At 45.2% G+C, this 18821-nt stretch overlaps 3 protein-coding genes across 6 annotated transcripts; all 3 read left to right on the top strand.

The window, feature by feature from the left end:
* Window positions 1-78: 78 nt before the first annotated feature.
* Window positions 79-7037, top strand: polm (polymerase (DNA directed), mu). 4 transcript variants are annotated; one of them, XM_060038084.1, is made up of 13 exons: window positions 85-823; window positions 952-1129; window positions 1452-1550; window positions 2628-2798; window positions 3142-3213; window positions 3444-3564; window positions 3786-3918; window positions 4482-4584; window positions 4696-4863; window positions 5140-5160; window positions 5431-5565; window positions 5690-5773; window positions 6013-7035. In XM_060038084.1, exons 1-13 carry the CDS (start codon window positions 633-635, stop codon window positions 6097-6099), a joined length of 1563 nt encoding a protein of 520 aa, XP_059894067.1. In that variant the 5' UTR covers window positions 85-632; the 3' UTR covers window positions 6100-7035. The 4 variants fall into 4 exon arrangements, with proteins under 4 accessions (XP_059894066.1, XP_059894067.1, XP_059894063.1 ...); XM_060038083.1 differs by lacking the exon at window positions 5140-5160 and having other exon boundaries at window positions 79-823; window positions 3477-3564; window positions 4696-4852; window positions 5425-5565; window positions 6013-7037; XM_060038080.1 differs by lacking the exon at window positions 5140-5160 and having other exon boundaries at window positions 87-823; window positions 4696-4852; window positions 5425-5565.
* A 4780-nt stretch (window positions 7038-11817) lies between these two features.
* Window positions 11818-13712, top strand: ved (ventrally expressed dharma/bozozok antagonist). Its single transcript, XM_060039089.1, has 3 exons — window positions 11818-12505; window positions 12728-13011; window positions 13320-13712. The coding sequence occupies exons 1-3, from the start codon at window positions 12232-12234 to the stop codon at window positions 13710-13712; spliced, it is 951 nt and encodes a 316-aa protein (XP_059895072.1). The 5' UTR covers window positions 11818-12231.
* A 2311-nt stretch (window positions 13713-16023) lies between these two features.
* On the top strand, window positions 16024-18464 carry LOC132447332 (transcriptional activator protein Pur-beta-like). Its single transcript, XM_060037943.1, has one exon. The coding sequence runs from the start codon at window positions 16088-16090 to the stop codon at window positions 17000-17002; it is 915 nt and encodes a 304-aa protein (XP_059893926.1). The 5' UTR covers window positions 16024-16087; the 3' UTR covers window positions 17003-18464.
* The last annotated feature ends 357 nt before the right edge of the window (window positions 18465-18821 follow it).

Below are 18821 nucleotides of genomic sequence, written 5' to 3'. Positions count from 1 at the left end.
TTGAAGTCCCCTGTAGCCTAGAGGCATGACTTCGAGAACATTTTGTTCCCGATTTTCATTACAGTGTAAGCTGTGAGTTCTGTGAGTTGCAATTTGCAACTATTGGCTTTGTGATTCACAATGAACACGTGTTACGGTGGATTAACAGCTAGTGGAGGATATAAATGAGATATATAATGTATTACAAAGTATAAGTAACTCTTACTTTGAGGGGCGTGGACAACAGACACGTGTTTTCTGTCAACACTGCTACGTCACCGCCAACCCGGAAAAACAATTGAGGTTCTACTGAGAGTTGTGCTTTCATCGGTTTACACATCATCCACATCTATTCAAGGGGAATACATTGATTGTATGGTTCACAAGCTCAAGAAAGTTTTCCAGTGGATCTCGTATGTTTATTCGGCGTTCATAGGGATGAACGTTTCAGGGTTAGCGTCGCTATGTGACATTAGTTCAGTAGTTCGGTTTCAAGTTATGGATGAAACCGATCACTTCCAAACTTTGAATCCGTCGGTATCCTAAAGTGTACAGATGTACCTTAAAGAGGGGATACACCTACTGAGATGTACTAGCTGTCAATTGAATGCGCCGGGAGAAATGAAATTTAACACGCAATATTGACTTCAACCATGGTACCTTTAAAACGAAGGAAAGTGGCCTCTTCAAACGGTGGTCAGAGTTGTGAGACTGACCCCAGTAAAGAAAGTAGTTTTCCACAAGCAGTGATCTTCATATTAGAGAGGAGAATGGGAGCGAGTAGGAGAACCTTCCTTGCACAATTGGGGCGAAGTAAAGGATTCAGAATAGAGGACACTTACAGGTAGGCCTACAGTATTTCGTTTGGTTTGTGTTCAATTCTTCTACTCCAACTATTTCCTAAACTGAGTCATGCCATTGCAAAAAAGTTAGCCAGAATGGTTTCAGTTCTTTTCAATTTCAACTGTGCAGTGAGTCAGTGACGTACATCATATCGGAAAACAACAGCGGGGACGAGGTGAGGACATGGTTGGGAGTAAGGGGACAGCATCAGTCCAGACCACCTGTCCACCTGCTTGACATCAGCTGGTACACGGAGAGCATGCGAGAGGGCCTACCTGTGGCCATACTAGATAGACACCGGTTACAGGTAAAGTGCTACTAAGAAACTAACTAGAGCTTTACTCTTACTCGTACGGTCCTCGTTTGTTCCTGGTTGTTATATTGTTTATCATTCTGGGTTTTTAATCTTGGTTACTTATCTTGCCTCATGCTAGTTCTTCCTATATTTCAATTCAGGACTTAAGTCAATATATTCTAAGAGCTATATATTTGACCACCTCAGAATGCTGTGTAAGAATAAGACAAAATGAAAAATAAATCATAGTAACTTACACAAGTTGTGGTTTTGTGCCAGATATAATTGAGTGGTATTTACTGTTGGAGTGAAAGCCCTTTTTTCGTTTTTTTAGGAGCAGCAGGGAGATCCTGTTGAAGCACCAGCGTTCTTAGCGGCCAGCTACGCATGTCAGAGGAACACGCCTCAACCTGGACACAATACCCTTCTCACTGTCAGTCAATACCTTCTTTCCCCTCCTGTCTAAATACATTTTTGGTGCATCAGTGCCAGATATCACAGTATTAGTGAAATATATAGGTTGGGGTCTGAACCTTCTAAACTATGCAGTTAAGGCTTGTGAGGGACCGGCGTGGTCACCCCACGTATCTGGGATACGGCCAACTGGGAATTTCGAGTGTGGGCAAAAATGAGGGCAATGGACTGAGGACTAAGAAAAAGTGAAGTTTTAATGTCTCCAAAACACTCACAAAAAATAGAGCAACGTTTCAAATGAAAAGGAAATGACTCCATCCGTCAGCAAACATAAACTCAGATAACATAACATAGCATAGCATAGCATAGCCTAGCCTAACCTAACGTCTCTCGTACTGGCCTCACGTCAAGCCAGCACCACCTTCAGCCCCAAACACCAAATGAAAAAGCCCTTAAATAGGGAAATGGCAATTGGACCAATCACGGCCGTATGGGCCAGACCATTAGTTGGGGAACATTATTTACCTAAAGCTAACAATCCAACATAACTGAACAGAAAGTACATTGTGTGAATACTAAATAAACATGATACTAAACAAACAATCACCAAATACATATATACCCACACCCTGTGCAGAACCTAAAGATATTTACAAAACAGCCGTTTCTATCAACACCCCCCTGGGCTATTCCCTGATACTCTGATCCTAAGCTCCCTTAGCATACTGCCCCCTACTGGGCCGGAAGACCAATTTTACACCAGCCCAATATAATATATACACACACAATATAATAATAATAATAATAATAATTTCTCTAAAGCGGGACAGTGAGAAGGGGGAGGATTTCACCTTCTCACAAGGCTTCAGTTTATAGGTTCATTCTCATAAATGTTTGAATCCCTGCTTTGAGAGGTTGTTGGTACCAACTATAAAGTACCGCAGTCTACCTCGAAGCGTCCTTGAGCAAGATGCCCTAAACCCCAATTTGCTCTTAAATGAAAAATACCTGAAATGAAGACACCTTTAAAATGACAAATACAGAATAACTAATACCCTCTCTCTGTGTGTTTTTAATTTGTTCCATTCTCCACCAGGCGGCCTTGTCCGTTCTGGCGGAGAGTGCGGAGCTGAACGGAGACGAGGGGAGAGGCCTTGCGTTCAGGCGGTCCGAGGGCCTCCTGCGGTCCCTGGACAGACGGGTCCAGGGGCCCGCTGAGCTCCGGGGGCTGCCCTGCCTGGGGGACCACTCACACCGGGTCATTCAGGTTAGAAGAGCCCCCCCCCCCCCAAACACACACACACACAACCACACACACACACACACAGACCCTGTCCTTCCTCTAATGTTCATCAGGATCTGCATTACTTTGCACTACAGTCATTTTTTCCGGATAGTGTTGGGGCTATGGTGTCAGACTCCCAGCTCAACGGTTCAGGGTTTGATCCCCATTGTCTGCCTGTGGCCCTGAACTCATCTGCTCACATGAATCTGAATTCACCACTCTGGACAAAAGCATCAGATTAAATAACTGAATAGTGCCCTAGTAAGTAGTACAACGCAGAACCAACCTCTCCGCAGTGTTGAGTGTTCCGTATCGATTCTCACAGGATCTTTTGGAGAATGGAGTGTCGAGTGAAGTCGAAGAAACGAAGTCGTCCCCGCGCTATAAAGCCATGAAGGTCTGTACGCCTAAATGAAATATCTTTGCATAAGAATATTAATTAAAGTTGAAGTATCCAGCCTTAATTGCACGATTCACTGGGATAACCAACCATTCTCAAAAATCTTTCCCTGGATAGGTGAAATATTAAAACAAAGTCTAGTCTGAAGTGGAATATAATGATTGTACTGTGTTATTGTTGACTTTCTACCATACATGTACCGTCTACTAATTAAGAAAGGGTCTCAGTTGCTGACAGGGATCTTTGGGGTGGGTGTGAAGACGGCTAAACGGTGGTTTACAGAGGGGATATGTAGCCTCGCACAGCTGGAAACATCAGGACACTCGCTCAACGCAGCACAACAAGCAGGTGTGTGTGTCTGTGTGTGTGTGTGTGTGTCTGAGTGTGTGTGTGTGTGTGTGTGTGTCTGTCTGTCTGTGTGTCTGTGGAGCTGTCTGTCTGTGTGTCTGTGGAGCTGTCTGTCTATGTGTGTCTGTGGAGCTGTGTCTGGGTGTGTGTGTGTGCCGGTCTGTCTTTCTGTGGGGCACAATAATATAATCTAAGCATCTTAATATCCTGGTCTTTTTCAGGTCTAAAGTACTACACTGACCTCAACCAACCGGTGAGCAGAGAAGAGGCGGACGCCGTCAGCGTGATGGTGGAGGGTGTGGTGCACTCCGTCCTACCAGGAGCGCGGGTTACCCTGGCCGGAGGATTCAGGAGGTATCCGGAATATTCCTGTTCCGGGATTTAAGCAATGTCTACACTTTGCTGGATTAATGTGAAGAGGCATTTCTTTAAGCCTGAAAATGATGATGTATGAGTGTTACGTAATCTAGCTGGTGGCGACCGGGTGAAGTCGGGCAGTCTCTGGTTAAGGGTCGGATGGACAGCTTTGGAAAATGCTGTCAATCCACACTTTGTATTTTTATATATAAGCCGACACAGCCTTAAAGCTATGAGAGGGAATGTATTTGAGAAACTTTTTTGGGCTTATTTTTGAAAGCTCTTACATTTTGACAACAACCAATAAATCAAAGACTCTAATTTAAAATTATTAAAATCCAATATCTGTGGCTGTCGTAGGCCTGTCCAATCATTTAATCGTCCCAAAGAAAATGATTGGATGGCCTACCTGTCAATCTACCTACCTACCAATCCCAACCATTTAATCGTCCCAAAGGAAATGATTGAATGGCCTACCTGTCAATCGACCTACCTACCAATCCCAATTACCTATTCATCCCTTTATCTATTGGTAACCAAATGTCTTTGACTGGTTTCAGAGGGAAGATGAGTGGCCATGATGTTGATTTTCTGATCACGCACCCTGACGAAGGAAAAGAAGAGGGACTCATTCATAAAATCATCGCCTGTTTGGAGTCTCGGGTAAATCAAATATTCCCGAATTTTAAATATGGAATTGTCAGAGTTGGATGGGACCTTTGATGACCTACATGTCCGTGAATGGAACCCTGATGTTCCTTTATCATTCCCAAGGGGCTTCTGCTGTACCAGCAGACTACCAGGAACACATACCGGGAGTCAGCGAAGGGTGCTGGCCGGCCCAGCTCCAGCATGGACCGCTTTGACAGATGCTTCTCCATCTTCAAACTGACCAATGACAGCAGTCCTGAGGTACACAAGGCGCGCTCAGGTACTATCGGAGTCATGCCGTTAAGGAGCTGGTAGGAGTATACATGTAGGAGGAGTTAGGGCAGCTAGCTAAAGGGAGACCGCAGGTTATACTGCGGACAATGGGGTACTATCCCAGAGGTCCCCTGGTCACAAGACTACCCTACCCACAGACCCCCCCACAACACACCAACACCCCTTCCTTCAGAAACAGGTCTTAAAGACAACATACCGGTTCATCTCAAGAAATCAAATGATATAGATAATCGAGTTGAGGGGGCATCATTTAAACCATAAAAATTCTGGCAGATCAATACACATTCCTCCCCTGTGTAGGTTTAGTCGCCGCCCAGATATCCTGTTTTACTCTGAAATGTGTAGATTCAAAGAGGCAGGAATGTCACCCAAGTCCTTCTCTAATACAGCCTTTTCTTGTTTGAGGAAATTGGGTCTGCACCCATGCCTGGGAACGTATGCGGAATCACGTTGTGTTGCCATTACATCAACGGGTTGTAAAATGCATCCACCGAATGGCATGCATTATACTACTTTACATTATGCCATTAAATAATTCACATCCTGGTTAATCCTAAGCAGCAGGATCCGGAGCGGGTTCGAGTGGAAGCGGACCAGACGGGCTCTGGGGGCAGACCCTGGAGAGCAGTGAGAGTGGACCTGGTGGTTTCCCCTATAAGCCAGTTTGCCTTTGCTCTGCTGGGCTGGACTGGGTCCAAGGTACGACTTAATGGCCTCCTAGCGATTTTAGTGGGAGTTCAATTCTCTTTTGTTTCTCCATTTATGTTTCTATGAGACATCCGTCACATCGAGAAGGAAAAAGAGAACTGGTATTCTGTTGCAGTTGTTCGAGAGGGAGTTGCGGCGGTGGGCGGTTCGCGAAAGATCCATGTCCTTAAGCAGCCACGCACTGTACGACAGAAATCAGGTAGAGAGACATACACCTTCCTGATAGAGAGAGAGGGGTTGGGCAGCTACTCAGCACTCTGTCCTGTAGCTTTTCAGAAACGTGGTCATGCAGCATAGTTTTCCTAGCTCCACCGATATCGATCGTGTTCTTTAATTGTACTCAGCCTTACTTGTAAGTGGATTAGGATAAAAGCAACTGTCAAATGACTAAGTAACTAAATGTGAAAGTCCATCATCTGCCTCCCTGTGTTTCTCCAGGAGAGGTATTTAAGAGCAAGCTCTGAGGAGGAGATCTTCGCTCATCTGGGTCTGGAGTACGTCTCCCCCACAGGGAGAAATGCCTGACCCGCTGTCCTTTCCATCCATTAAGATCTAAATTGCAAGCTTCCCTTCTGTAGTACACAACACAACACTGTTTGTGATAACCTAATGGATTATAATATGGTTAAATATTGATTGGTTTTATTTTGTATGCCCATGTTGATAGTAATATGCCAGTACCTGTTTGTTTCTGTATAATAAAATGCTGAAATGAAACGCATTAAAAGGATATGGTATCTATCATTTTTTTAATGTTGTGACCGCAATTGGCTCTTGAAAAATTGTTGACTGTTTTGAAACTGCATAATTTACTAGCCCGTTTTCAATAAATCGGAAACATAAAAAGCTTATGATCATTTTCAGTAAACAGGGTTTAGATGCATGAATATTTATGGCATTTCAGTAGCAGGGCTTGTGGTCCACCCCGCATAACAGGAAACCCAGAAAATTACCATAGCAACAGAATAACCATAGCGACCCGGTTGGATCCTTTGTGTGTTGTAGGCATTAACACTACTGACTTTCTGACAAAGAATACTGAAGGAAATACCAACCACTCGATTTATTTATTCAGTGCAATTTCAGGACTGTTGAGGTACAATGCATTAAGTATGATAAGTCATCAGGCAGGGGGTAGAGAGGGATAAGGAGAGAAATAGAGAGAGGCGAAATAAGGACCACAGCTGTGAGAAGCATCCCAGGTTTATGTATGGCAGTTGCTTAAACAACCACACACACACACACACACACACACACACACACACACACACACACACACACACACACACACACACACACACACACACACACACACACACACCTGTTGACCTGAATTCAAATCTATCCCCAGCAGGAATCTACTCTTCATTTGCATCTATTGTTGACAGGATCTTGTGTATTACCTGTTCATTGTATTCTGTGTAATTAAAGCTATATAGCTGTAAAGTAAACAAAATATATGTGTTGCTGTGTGTGCATATAAGATCGTGTGCACGTACATGCCTGTTTGTTTACTTGTGGTTGTGTGTGCACGTGTATGTGTGCGTATGTAACTGTACCACGTGTGTGTGTGTGTGTGTGTGTGTGTGTGTGTGTGTGTGTGTGTGTGTGTGTGTGTGTGCTCACTACATTGGCGTGTGTGGGTGTGTGTGTGTGCTCACTACATGGGCGTGTGTGGGTGTGTGTGCTCACTACATGGGTGTGTGTGTGCATGCCTGCTTGTGTGTGTGTGTGTGTAGGTGTTTCCGTAAATTTTTAACAGCCTCATTAACCTCTAAATAGTGTCCTCACTTCAAAGAGCCGCCGTTGCCTCTCACACCTCCAAGGCACGGATCACTCACACATATAGACACACATGCACGCACACACACAAACACACAAACAAACACACTCACGTGTATTCATCGCAGAGCATGATATATCGATCCACCATGACATCCCTCATACAAGACCATATATGACCAGTATTATGGAGTTCTTATGGCGGACAACATGCTTTTACGGTCCATTTTTATTGTCATGCCAAATCCCTCATTCACATGTTGTTGTGCTTTTGACGCCTGATGTGTGAACCGCTGGATGGAGACGACAGCGCTGCCTGGGCTGCGAGACGTCTATAGCGGCCGGGAAGGGATGCACTACCGGGGTATATGTAAGGGAATGAGTCAATGGATGTCCCTTTGACGCAATTACAGGTTTATGTTTTTCTTTTTATATATTTATTTATTTATTTTTACAGATAGATATAGCTTACTTTTACATTAACATTAGTAGGAAAAAAAGGGATCCATATTTAATGTATCTGATTATTATGTCATTAAATTATGTGGGGGACCAGAGACCCATTGCACATTCCACATTCAAAATGTCAGATTTATAAAACCATTGCACAATACCAAAAGTACCACAGGGAAAAGTTGCAGTGAGACCTGTTGTTAAAGAGAGGAATGGCCGTCCTTCGAATACATAACGTCCCCGAGGCATCCAAAAGTATCCCGGCAATTTGTGTTTCACCACATGAAAGACCCAGAAACCAAACAAACTCTCTAGACATCTCCATATCTATCTCCCAGCCCAATGCCTCCATCTCCCAGCCCGGGAGAACCGTTTAGCATGCAGAGCATTATTAGCTGGCCTCTCTGCACACTTCAAGTCCCGACTACCACGGTTCATTTGAATGTAATGATCCCAGGCAGTACTGTGTGTGTGTGTGTGTGTGTGTGTGTGTGTGTGTGTGTGTGCGTGTGTGCGTGTGCGTGTGCGTGTGCGTGTGCGTGTGCGTGTGCGTGTGCGTGTGTGTGTGTGTGTGTGTTTTATGTGCCCCTCTGTGCTCTCCTTTTGTCCATCCGACCATGGGAGTCGCTGCCCCTGCTAGTCCAGATCGACACACCTCGACCCCCCGCTACGGCCCCCGCTACGGCCCCCGCTACGGCCCCCGCTACGGCCCCCGCTACGGCCCCCGCTACGGCCCCCGCTACGGCCCCCGCTACGGCCCATCAAAGCCCCCAGGGCCTTCCTTTGAAGGGCTTGATAGGCATCAATGGAGCTGGGGAAGGGAACCTAACAGAGAGTGCTGCAGACAAGGCGGGCCAGCGCTGGAGACCATACAGGCAACGCAGATCAATGATTATTTAGGTGTTACACACGCTGCCAGCCCCCCTAGACCCCCCCCCCCCCCCCCGCCTTAACATCCCCTCACTCTCCCCCTGTCTGTCCATCTCTCTCCCGCTCTCTCTTCACATACACTCCAATCAGTGGAAGAGTGCGTTTACTTGCTTGAAATTTTGTCAATCCTTTTGGTCTATGCTTCACACACACACACACATACACGCGCACACACCCACACACACGCGCACACACACACACAGTGTTTGTGTGGAAGTGGGTTCCAGCTATTTTCTGAAGTGTGGGAATCTGTATTTTTTTGTGTTTGGGCTGGCAGTCCTGCGCAAATGAAGCATGGAAAGGAGTATCTGTGAAATGCGTGTGTCTGTGTCTATGTGTGTGTGTGTGTGTGTGTGTGTGTGTGTGTGTGTGTGTGTGTGTGTGTGTGTGTGTGTGTGTGTGTGTGTGTGTGTGTGTGTGTGTGTGTGTGTGTGTGCGTGCGTGCGTGCGTGCGTGCGTGCGTGCGTGCGTGCGTGCGTGCGTGCGTGCGTGCGTGTGTGTGTGGTTGATCTATTTTCACTCTGTACGATATTACTGCCAAACTTTCCCAGCCATCCAACACATGTGATCGTCTCGGGGAGCATGGCTGTCTGTCAAAGTGCTCCATCTCCATCTTCCCCCTGTTGTCGTTGTTATCGTTGTGGGTTTCAGGGCCGGCCGGGTCTCTGAGCCTGGGGGCCCGGGCAGTGTTTGTGTCCTTAACAGGCTAGCAAACAGGCCCATTAGAGATGAAAGGCTTTGAATTGAGCCAATCAAAGGGGAGCTCTGCAGGGAGTCTGTTACCCCACAGACAGCCGCTCGGAGACTGGGTGGGAGACAGTGAGTAGCACGTCTTCTCTGTGTTCCCCCCCCCCCCCCCCCCCCCCGCCCCGCCTGCCATAGACAGAGACAGATCCGTCTGGGAGTCTGCCGGTATCGACCGCATCACCTCAAATCAGAGTATGTTTTTTGTTTGTCCATTTGTTCGTTCATCTATTTATTAAAGTATTTGTTATAAAAAAGTTGGGGGCTTACTTTTATTTTTGGTCGCTTTCGTAATTTCACTCAGGGGCTGACCTGCGTGCACCTCTTCGTAGACCCTTATATGCGCACACGAACAGACACAGACACAGACACACACACACACACACAGGAATGTGTTGTAAAACTTAGTGATTACTGTTATGATTCTATCAAGGAACGTTATTAAAGATGTCTTTTTTACTTTCTCTCTCTCTCTCTCTCTCTCTCTCTCTCTCTCTCTCTCTCTCTCTCTCTCTCTCTCTCTCTCTCTCTCTCTCTCTCTCTCTCTCTCTCTCTCTCTCTCTCTCTCTCTCTCTCTCTCTCTCTCTCTCTCTCTCTCTCTCTCTCTCTCTCTCTCTCTCTCTCTCTCTCTCTCTCTCTCTCTCTGCTGTATAATGTGGCTGATAGGTATCAGTAGTGTTCCTGATAGGGTTGGGCTGAGAGTCTTTGATGTAACGTCTGGTGGGTGAACAAGATGCGGACAGGCAAAGACTCTCTGGCTGAACGGGAACTGGCAGCGACTGCAGAAAGGGACAACAATTGGGGAGTCTTGCAACAGACTGAGCCAAAAACACTATTGAAAAACGTATATTTGTGTTCATCACTTTATAGGAAAAAGGTTTATATTCTTCTCGAAAACGTTAGTGCTAAAGCATAAAATGGAAAAATTACACAAGATCACCCTCACAAACACACACACACACACACACACACACACACACACACACACACACACACACACACACACACACACACACACACACACACACACACACTCCATCAAAGCATGGCCAACCTAACCCTACATTCAATTTATATTTTTCGTTAGTCCTTTAAAAATAAATTAGATAAATTGCGAAATTATAAACAAGGCTCGTTTCTGGCGCCACGATTCCTAAAAATGGAATCAGCTTTAAGGTGAGGTCATCCCAACTATTGTCCCTCTATCATAGCTCTGAGAGGGGATCATGGGATCAAGTCAATTGGTCTGCCATTGAGTTGATAACGCGTAATAAGTGGCGTTGTGATCCCTCCCTGTGAAAAGACCCATAGCCTTCGCATTTAGACTACTATCAAGACGACCATTCGGATGACTAAAGACATGTATTTTGTGTGCAAATCGTGTAAAGGGGGCGGGGGGGCTGCGGTGCTAGCAATACATTGTGCGTTTAGGGATTAATCCGCTCAGTCTCAAAACGGTCCTCATTGATAAGATAATTGGAGTGCTCGCAGCGCTTGAATAGATCCGGGGGCACTGTGCTCTGCTATGCTATCTGCCCTCTCCCAGACGGCTGTCTCCGGGGAACCAGTGACGGCCGGTGCTAATAGCTCATTAAGAATACCGGCACTTCAAAGGCACGCGGGGGCTTTGATACCTACAAACGCCCAAGTGACGCCCGAGTCTCCGAGACGCAGAAAAACAGGCGCAACGCGCGGAATGTGTAGTTTTGTATTTTCCCATAAATGAGTTACTGAATCAATGTGCTTCTTATTTTACAAAAAAAAAGGTTGGTTTATTGGGCGACAGACGGTTTTATAGACATATATATCCTACATAAGATAAGGATACTCAAAGTTTAAATATTATTGCAAATAGCTACATCAATTCTCACCCATTACGCTTTATGGATTACTAATTCCCTCCTCCCATAAAGTCTGTTTCAAATTAGGGATTTGTAATCCAAAAGCCATGTAAGCCATTTCATATGTGGCAGGATTGTATTATAAAAAAATCAAATTGCAAGTTGAGTGCTCTGACTTAAATCACCAGTGGCATAATACCTTGCTAGATGGATCTTCAAAGGATTGTTTACATTTGGAAAGATCCTCATACACAAAATATGTCAGCATTTTTGATATACAACCATACAAAATAATGATCAAAACATATACACTTGTGGAGAGACACTGACTGGATTTTTAAGACGAATACACAAATACACAACACACACACAGACGCAGACTACAGTACAGTATTTACAACATAAGAGATAGTGGCATCAGATGAGGGGCTGTGTCTAGTGTCTTGTCTTTTTTAAAAGGATGGTGGGGGGGGGGGGGGGGGGGCTGGTAGACTGGCTGGAGCCGTAGGTAACAGCCTCATTGAGGGTGATTGTAACATCTTAATTACTCTAGTTGTGAAAACTAAAGGAGGGAGGGGGAGAGAGGGGAGGACAAGAGGCTTTGATCCTTGACGGAGGATGTCTTTAAAGAAAAAGGGAGAGAAAAGGGGAAGGGGTTGCCCTGGGAATAAAGAGGCGAAGCCGGTAAGCAGCAGGCCACTTCTAACTACTTCTCTCTCTCTCTGAGGACACTGGACAACACACACTGAGGATTTACCTGCCCTTTTCTGGATCCAACTTTCCATTCGTTTGAATTCACCCAGAGAAAATCCAAGGGGTTCTAATAGTTTGTGGTTCTCATCTGAAACAGTGTTTTGGAGGGATATCTAGAGTTGTAGACTGTATCTACGAGAAGCACTTTGTGACAATGAGGGGACACTTCTCTATCGAGTGGATGGCCAAGAGCAGCCTGTCTGCAGAACCAGGGAGCCCGTCGGTCTCAACCACCACCACCCCAGGATTCAGCACCTCAGGAACGCACTCCGAGACCCTGCCTGGCTTCTACTACAGACCCAGGCCTGGGACGGAGGCCAGCAGCGGCCCTGCCGTTACCCATGACTTCCCCTCCAACCCTTCCTTCCCCCCCAAAGAGGCCGGTGTTTCCAACCAGGAAATCCCTCGCAAGAGCAACAACCAACAAGGTAAATTCAATTATGAACCACTCACTTTAAACAAATTAATTACCAAATTGCTACAAGCGATTTTTACATTAGGAAAGACAAAGTTAAACTCTCTTCCTGCGAGTGGCGGATCCCAGATGAATGAGTGAATTAAAAGCTTTAAATGGATGAAAGCTAAAGTTGATTAAAGATGGAGTTGCACAGATTACATTGTATAATAACTCAATTTTCCCCTTCTTCCAGTGGCGGAAACGGAGACCGGTTTCAGCAGTGGCACGGAGGAGGAGACCTCCGGATACGAGAGCGAAGGAGGTCGCTCCCTCTCCTCCTCCACCTCCTCTTCCCCGGTGGCTCTCCCCCACAGCCGGGCCCTCCCCCCTCCTCCCTCCCCTCAGTCCAGGAGGCCCCGCACAGCCTTCACGGCGGAGCAGGTCCACAGCCTGGAGCGGGCCTTCAAGAAGAACGCCTACCTCGGCACCCAGGACAAATCAGAGCTCTGTCGAAAGCTCAACCTCTCCGACAAACAGGTAGCAGTCCGGCACTCGATCAACCCCTCACACAGGACCACCTTGTTCAGCCTCAGAGGTTAAATGATACACACAACCAGCATTTAGTAGGGCTCATTCATGGGTATCTATAAGTATTACTTCTGATTCTGGTTTTTAGTTATAAAGACACTAGACAATCCTGCCCCCATAAATATTGTAATGTACAAGGCATGACGATTTGGGATGGGCGAATCGCAAGAAACGGGGACAAGGCTATCTGATATTATGGAGTTTCACGTTAACCTAACTTCTTCTTTGGTTCCCCCCCCCCCCCCCCCCCCGACCAGATCCGGAACTGGTTCCAGAACCGGCGCATGAAGCTGAAGCGTACGGTGCAGGACGCCTTGGCCCATGCCTGCCAGGCCCACGCCGTGGCCACCCAGTTCCTGCACTACCCGGACCTCCCCGGGTACCGGCCCGCACCCTACCCCCAGTTCACTGCCTCCCCGCCGCTGCAGGAGGTCCAGTCCTCCGTCGCCGCCCAGCGCCACCTCCACCCGTACGGCCACCCCTCCCCCGCCACCACCACCACCACCACCACCACCACGGGCCTGCCCAGGGACTCTGGGTTCTTCCACCACCAGTACCCCACCCTTCCAGCGGGGATGGTGCTGCCAACCGCGGCGTCTGGGCATCTGATGGCAGGGTACCCGGGGGCGTACCCCACGCAGCATTATTAACCCTGCTGCTGGAGGAGTGGGGGGGAGGGTGCAATGGCTCTACCGGGTCATCTGAATGAAGCAATTTCATGGATTGAATCTCATCATTCCACCGTTTTATGAGTGAATATCTTTAATCAAATGCAGAAAAGAATGGAATGCATTGTAGAGATTTTATAAAAAGTTATAACTGGACCTTTTATATGTTGTTTGGGTATCGTGCAATAATGTATTGTTTCGTGTTTTGCTTAAGTTGATAGGTCTATTTGTGTTGTATTTAAAACGGAAATTGTAAATTGGTTGTGTTTATCTCGACTTTGTCATTGAATGTTTTGAAATGTGAAATTGCAATAAAAGAGTCTAAGGTTTATGTTTGTAAAACAATAGTTGCCTTTGTTCTACGTGCCTCTCACAAATATAATTCAATATGAGCAGATAATACAATTAAATCTTTGTTTAAATAAAATTTGTAATTCTACTACTCAAGGGTGTGGGATTTTAGTGAGCTCTAGCGCTGAGAATGTCGATTGTAACAAACTAAATACCCATCCGCCTCAAAAACAGCTACGGTCGCCTCTACTGGCCTGTGTAGGTATTCCAAAATAACGACAGCTTTTTAAGGAAATGCAATTAGGCCGTTCCTTGATAGAATCATAAATTGTATTAATTAGTCTAGAAAGCTATAGATCTAAACTTACAAGTAAACGAAATGTATTTAGTTTCTAAAACTATAGGGCTACGCTTACAAGTAAATCAGCGATTATCATTGTTACCATTTAATAAATAAAAAAGGTTTTCTCCAACGCCGTTTGTCCGTTCTTGCTTGCTGTAGAAATATGGAGTTACTTGCTTTGTGGAATGAGAACCGCTCCCTTTGTATATATAAAGGGCTCATTCAATAAAAACATAACGGTTCTTAGTTTCATGGGATTATACACCAATCTTAATAATTATAATACATTTGTGCAAAGCAAAGAGCGTTCCTTAAATTGCCACCAAATTATACGCACTACAGCTGAACAATTACATGTAGGCCTAGTAGTAAGAGGAGATGAGGTAATGCAATTGCGGGTTAGACTGTAACATAAAAAAAAGCAATGACACACTCACTTTCTATTGAGTCGCGTGACGCTGTGGGTTGGAGCAGCGCCAGTGAAGCAGCTCCATCATCTGGATATAATGAGTATTGCAATACAACATTTTCAAGGTGAAATGAAACCAACTGAAAGCCAACACTAATGTCACCATGAGAAGCCATTCAAGAAGCTCTAAATCACCAAATCTTAACACAACGCTGAATTAAGAAGTCATAGCAAAATGCATATACCATAGATATACCTTGTATGAGCAAAGTAATATGATCTTCTTAGTAATGTAAAAATATTAATGTTTAACAACAAAAAATAGATTTGTATCGACCGATTGAAACCATCTAATCCATACACGTTCTATCATATGCTTAACACAGGATAATCATTATGTTAAAGAGAAACTGAATTAACAAATAACTTTAAAAGGTTAGATAACTCACTAACTAGGCTTGAAGATTGCATAATCATGCAGCCATTAAGGGGGTGTTTACTCGTTTATTAAGACCATGCATAATCAGTATATAAAGGAACTATTGGCAATGAACATTGCAAAACCAATTCATACAAGTCTACCTGGTGGATGCGCGGGTGACTATGTTAGTAATGTAGATGTCATTATTGACATTGCTGCCTGGGCCACATCTATTGGTGTAGTCATCACCTTCATAGCCGTTTTATTTCACTCCCATTATTATATTATATTTAGAACAGATTGCCTGTGTAGTGGTGTACCCCCTTAAACCTTCCTAGACTGCAAAGGCGTATAGAGAATGTGGTCACATTTGTTATGTTTCTTGCTTGTATCAAAAATGCATCAGGGTCTTCATGGGGGCATTTTAGTATGGGTATGGGTATGGGTTTGGGTTTTAGCGTGAAAGTTGTGTTACATCCAATCGATATGTATATGTGTTAGATCAAGACGATAAATAATTTGCTAATGAACGTTTTACGTTATATGGTTTCGGTTATCTAGCTCCTCTGATACAATTATTGCAATAACAACGGAGTAACTGTATGCTACAATGTTATTCTAAATATGTTTAATGACTCCTAAATATCATAACAAGTACATTAGTTGAAGAGAAAAAATAAAAGTTGTGTGTCGGAATAACCGGAAGCTCGAGCTACACCAATGGTCAATGAGACACACAGCGAGTGGACGTGATTGGCAACATCCATTGACCAATGGCCGAGACGATTCTGCATGTACTGTGTTGGGTTGGCCAACGGAGGGCCAATGAGAGGGCCGCTAACTGATGGGGAAAGAGCGTACAGTGAGCGCCAGCAAAAAAAAGCAGAAACTGAATGGTGGTGCTGAAGATGGCGGATTGTGACAGTGGGAGCGAACGCGGTGGTAGCAGCGGAGGGGGAGGCGGTGGAAGCGGGTTCCAACACTTCCAGCGGGACCAGGAGACCCAGGAGTTGGCCTCCAAGCGTCTGGACATCCAGAACAAGCGCTTCTACCTGGACGTCAAGCAGAACAACAAGGGCAGGTTCATCAAGATCGCCGAGGTGGGGGCAGGCGGCTCCAAAAGTCGGCTGACTCTGTCCCTCTCGGTTGCAGCTGAGTTTCGCGACTATCTTGGGGATTTCATTGAGCATTACGCCCAGCTTGGGCCCAGCAGCCCGGAGCAAATCGCCCAGTCCAGCGTGGGGGAAGACGGCGGGCCAAGACGAGCGCTAAAGAGCGAGTTTTTAGTTCGGGAGAACCGCAAATACTACCTCGACCTGAAGGAGAATCAGCGGGGGAGGTTCTTACGAATCCGGCAGACCGTAAATCGTGGACCCGGCTTTGGAGTTGGGGGGCCTGTTGGCGGCATGCTATCCGGCCAGACCATAGCCCTTCCGGCCCAAGGGTTAATAGAGTTTCGAGACGCCCTGGCCAAGCTCATAGACGACTATGGGGGTGACGACGAGGAGTTAGCTGGGGGAACCGCGGCTGGTGGCCTCGGCGACCTCCCTGAAGGTACATCTATCATGGTGGACAATAAAAGGTTTTTCTTCGACGTGGGCTCCAATAAATACGGAGTTTTCCTTCGAGTCAGCGAGGTGAAGCCTAGCTACAGGAACTCAATTACCATCCCATTTAAGGCCTGGGGGAAGTTCGGCGGAGCCTTCAGCAGATACGCCGAAGAGATGAAAGATATTCAGGAGAGGCATCGCGATAAAACGTACGAGAGAAGAGAGGAGTCTGAGGCGGATGACGTGGATGACGACTGAGTGATGTGAGAGACAGCTGATCGTCCAAACTCGTCTACAGAAGAGTGTACTGCAGAATTCCGCAATGACGGTTTAGGTGCATGACGATTCGAGCTGAGATAGCCTACTAAAAAAAATGTCGTTTGTGGGGAATATTAATGTAAAGTTCTACAGGATTGGATTATTGTGAAAGTCACGTACTTAATGAATAACGACTTTATGTCTGGGGAAAAAAAGAAAGAAATTATGCTTTGAGAAAAAATATCCTGCTTAAACCAGCAAATCGGTTTTTCTACCTACAAAAAAGTACATATATTTGCAACATAGTTATATATATTTAAAGTAAGGGTTTTAAATCGACCCCGTTGTCATTTACTTTTCTGGTGGTCTGTCTGTAGAGAAAACCAGCATCCATTGTATTCATGTTCCAGCCCAGGACTCCAGAGTCGAATGTATGGGATTCTCCTGCCCATGCGTTGCCATGGCAATAGATAGATGGAGAGCAATATAGATTCGTTTCATATCGGGCTGAGAAGATAAATCCTAAAGTTCTGTAAAGTTACTGTGGGGAAGGGGATTAGCTTTTTTAAAAAAAAAAAAGCTTATCTGAAACTGAAACTAAACATTAACTTTAATGTGTGGGTTGATACCATCTCAACCAGACTTTTGCAAACGTCGAAATTGGACCACTAGTACAACGGATGGAGGTTGGCCGATTCACAAACGGATGTTGGAAGCGCCAGCAGCAAAGAGTCACGTCATAGTCCACGTACAAGCAGCCGCTGTGCTAAATCTGCTAAGATCTACACTGTGTGGAGGGAGGACCCATCCCGGTACAGTGCCCTGCACGTGCCCGGCCCACCAAACGGGAAACCAGGCATCCTCTCGTGCACAAGACTTTATACCACCAAAGCACTACTACAACCAGGAGAGACCTATTGTTGTTTTTTATTAATATGACACTGCGGGATTTCAAAACCATGTATAAAAAACAGCGATGTCTGTTTGACTCCAAGCTCTGCCAGCTCAGCGTTTCAACTGCAGGGGGATGAACACAAACCCACAGGGGACCATACCAGCCTCCCCATTGACACTCCAAGCCGACGCCTCCATTGCACCGGACACAGGCAAGCCTCGCGACAACTGGTGCCATTCAGGCCCCCGGACAGCTGACACAAAGATGGATGATTTTGTTTTGGCTTTCTTGTTTTTTCAAAAAAAAAAAAAAACTATATTGATTATAAACTACACTAAATGCTAGCTACACTATATGTAACGAGCCAGAAAAGATATTTTGAAATACATAATGTATAATGTAAATTTATTTCAAAGTAAGATTAATTTCGTAAAAAGAACCAATACCAAGACGGGACAGGAATGTTCACTTTTTTGTTGTTAAAAGAATCTCCTTTGTTTCCCCTAGAGTGAAGATATAACACTTGAATGATTAAAATGAAATTAAATGCAGCATATAATGATGTGATACTTGTAAATCATTTTCCGAACATACATTACACGTAAAAATGTTTCAGGGCACTGCCAAATTTTCTACTTTAGAATGACAAACAGAGTTCTCATAATTGAAAACGTAGGAACATATCACCTATATTATTGTTACTTTACAGCTATTTCCATCAGATCTAACTACATTTAAATTCAGAATCAATGTCCCTAGCGGAATGTAACCCTAGGCAGACGATATCCTGGGATTTGAACAGCTAAGGGTGGGCCTACCTCAATCCAGTAGGACGGGTTTGGTTTTAGTAAAGGTAAAAGTTTAAGAGTAATACAGTGATGGGAGGTTACACATTTTGTAAGCTAGCCCTTGTTTATATTAATC

This window comes from Gadus macrocephalus, chromosome 19, assembly GCF_031168955.1.
Source record: "Gadus macrocephalus chromosome 19, ASM3116895v1".
Taxonomy (NCBI): domain Eukaryota; kingdom Metazoa; phylum Chordata; class Actinopteri; order Gadiformes; family Gadidae; genus Gadus; species Gadus macrocephalus.
Note: the sequence above shows the minus strand (reverse complement) of the source record. Positions and strands in the feature narration are given on the sequence as shown.

Excerpts from the sequence above, each read along its gene's own strand:
- polm (XM_060038084.1), top strand. The coding sequence starts at position 633 with ATGGTACCTTTAAAACGAAGGAAAGTGGCCTCTTCAAACGGTGGTCAG. Across the intron at positions 1,130-1,451 it reads TAGATAGACACCGGTTACAG|GAGCAGCAGGGAGATCCTGT; the intron begins GTAAAGTGCTAC and ends TCGTTTTTTTAG. Across the intron at positions 4,585-4,695 it reads TCGCCTGTTTGGAGTCTCGG|GGGCTTCTGCTGTACCAGCA; the intron begins GTAAATCAAATA and ends ATCATTCCCAAG.
- ved (XM_060039089.1), top strand. The coding sequence starts at position 12,232 with ATGAGGGGACACTTCTCTATCGAGTGGATGGCCAAGAGCAGCCTGTCT. Across the intron at positions 12,506-12,727 it reads CAAGAGCAACAACCAACAAG|TGGCGGAAACGGAGACCGGT; the intron begins GTAAATTCAATT and ends CCCTTCTTCCAG. Across the intron at positions 13,012-13,319 it reads TCAACCTCTCCGACAAACAG|ATCCGGAACTGGTTCCAGAA; the intron begins GTAGCAGTCCGG and ends CCCCCCGACCAG.
- LOC132447332 (XM_060037943.1), top strand. The coding sequence starts at position 16,088 with ATGGTGGTGCTGAAGATGGCGGATTGTGACAGTGGGAGCGAACGCGGT.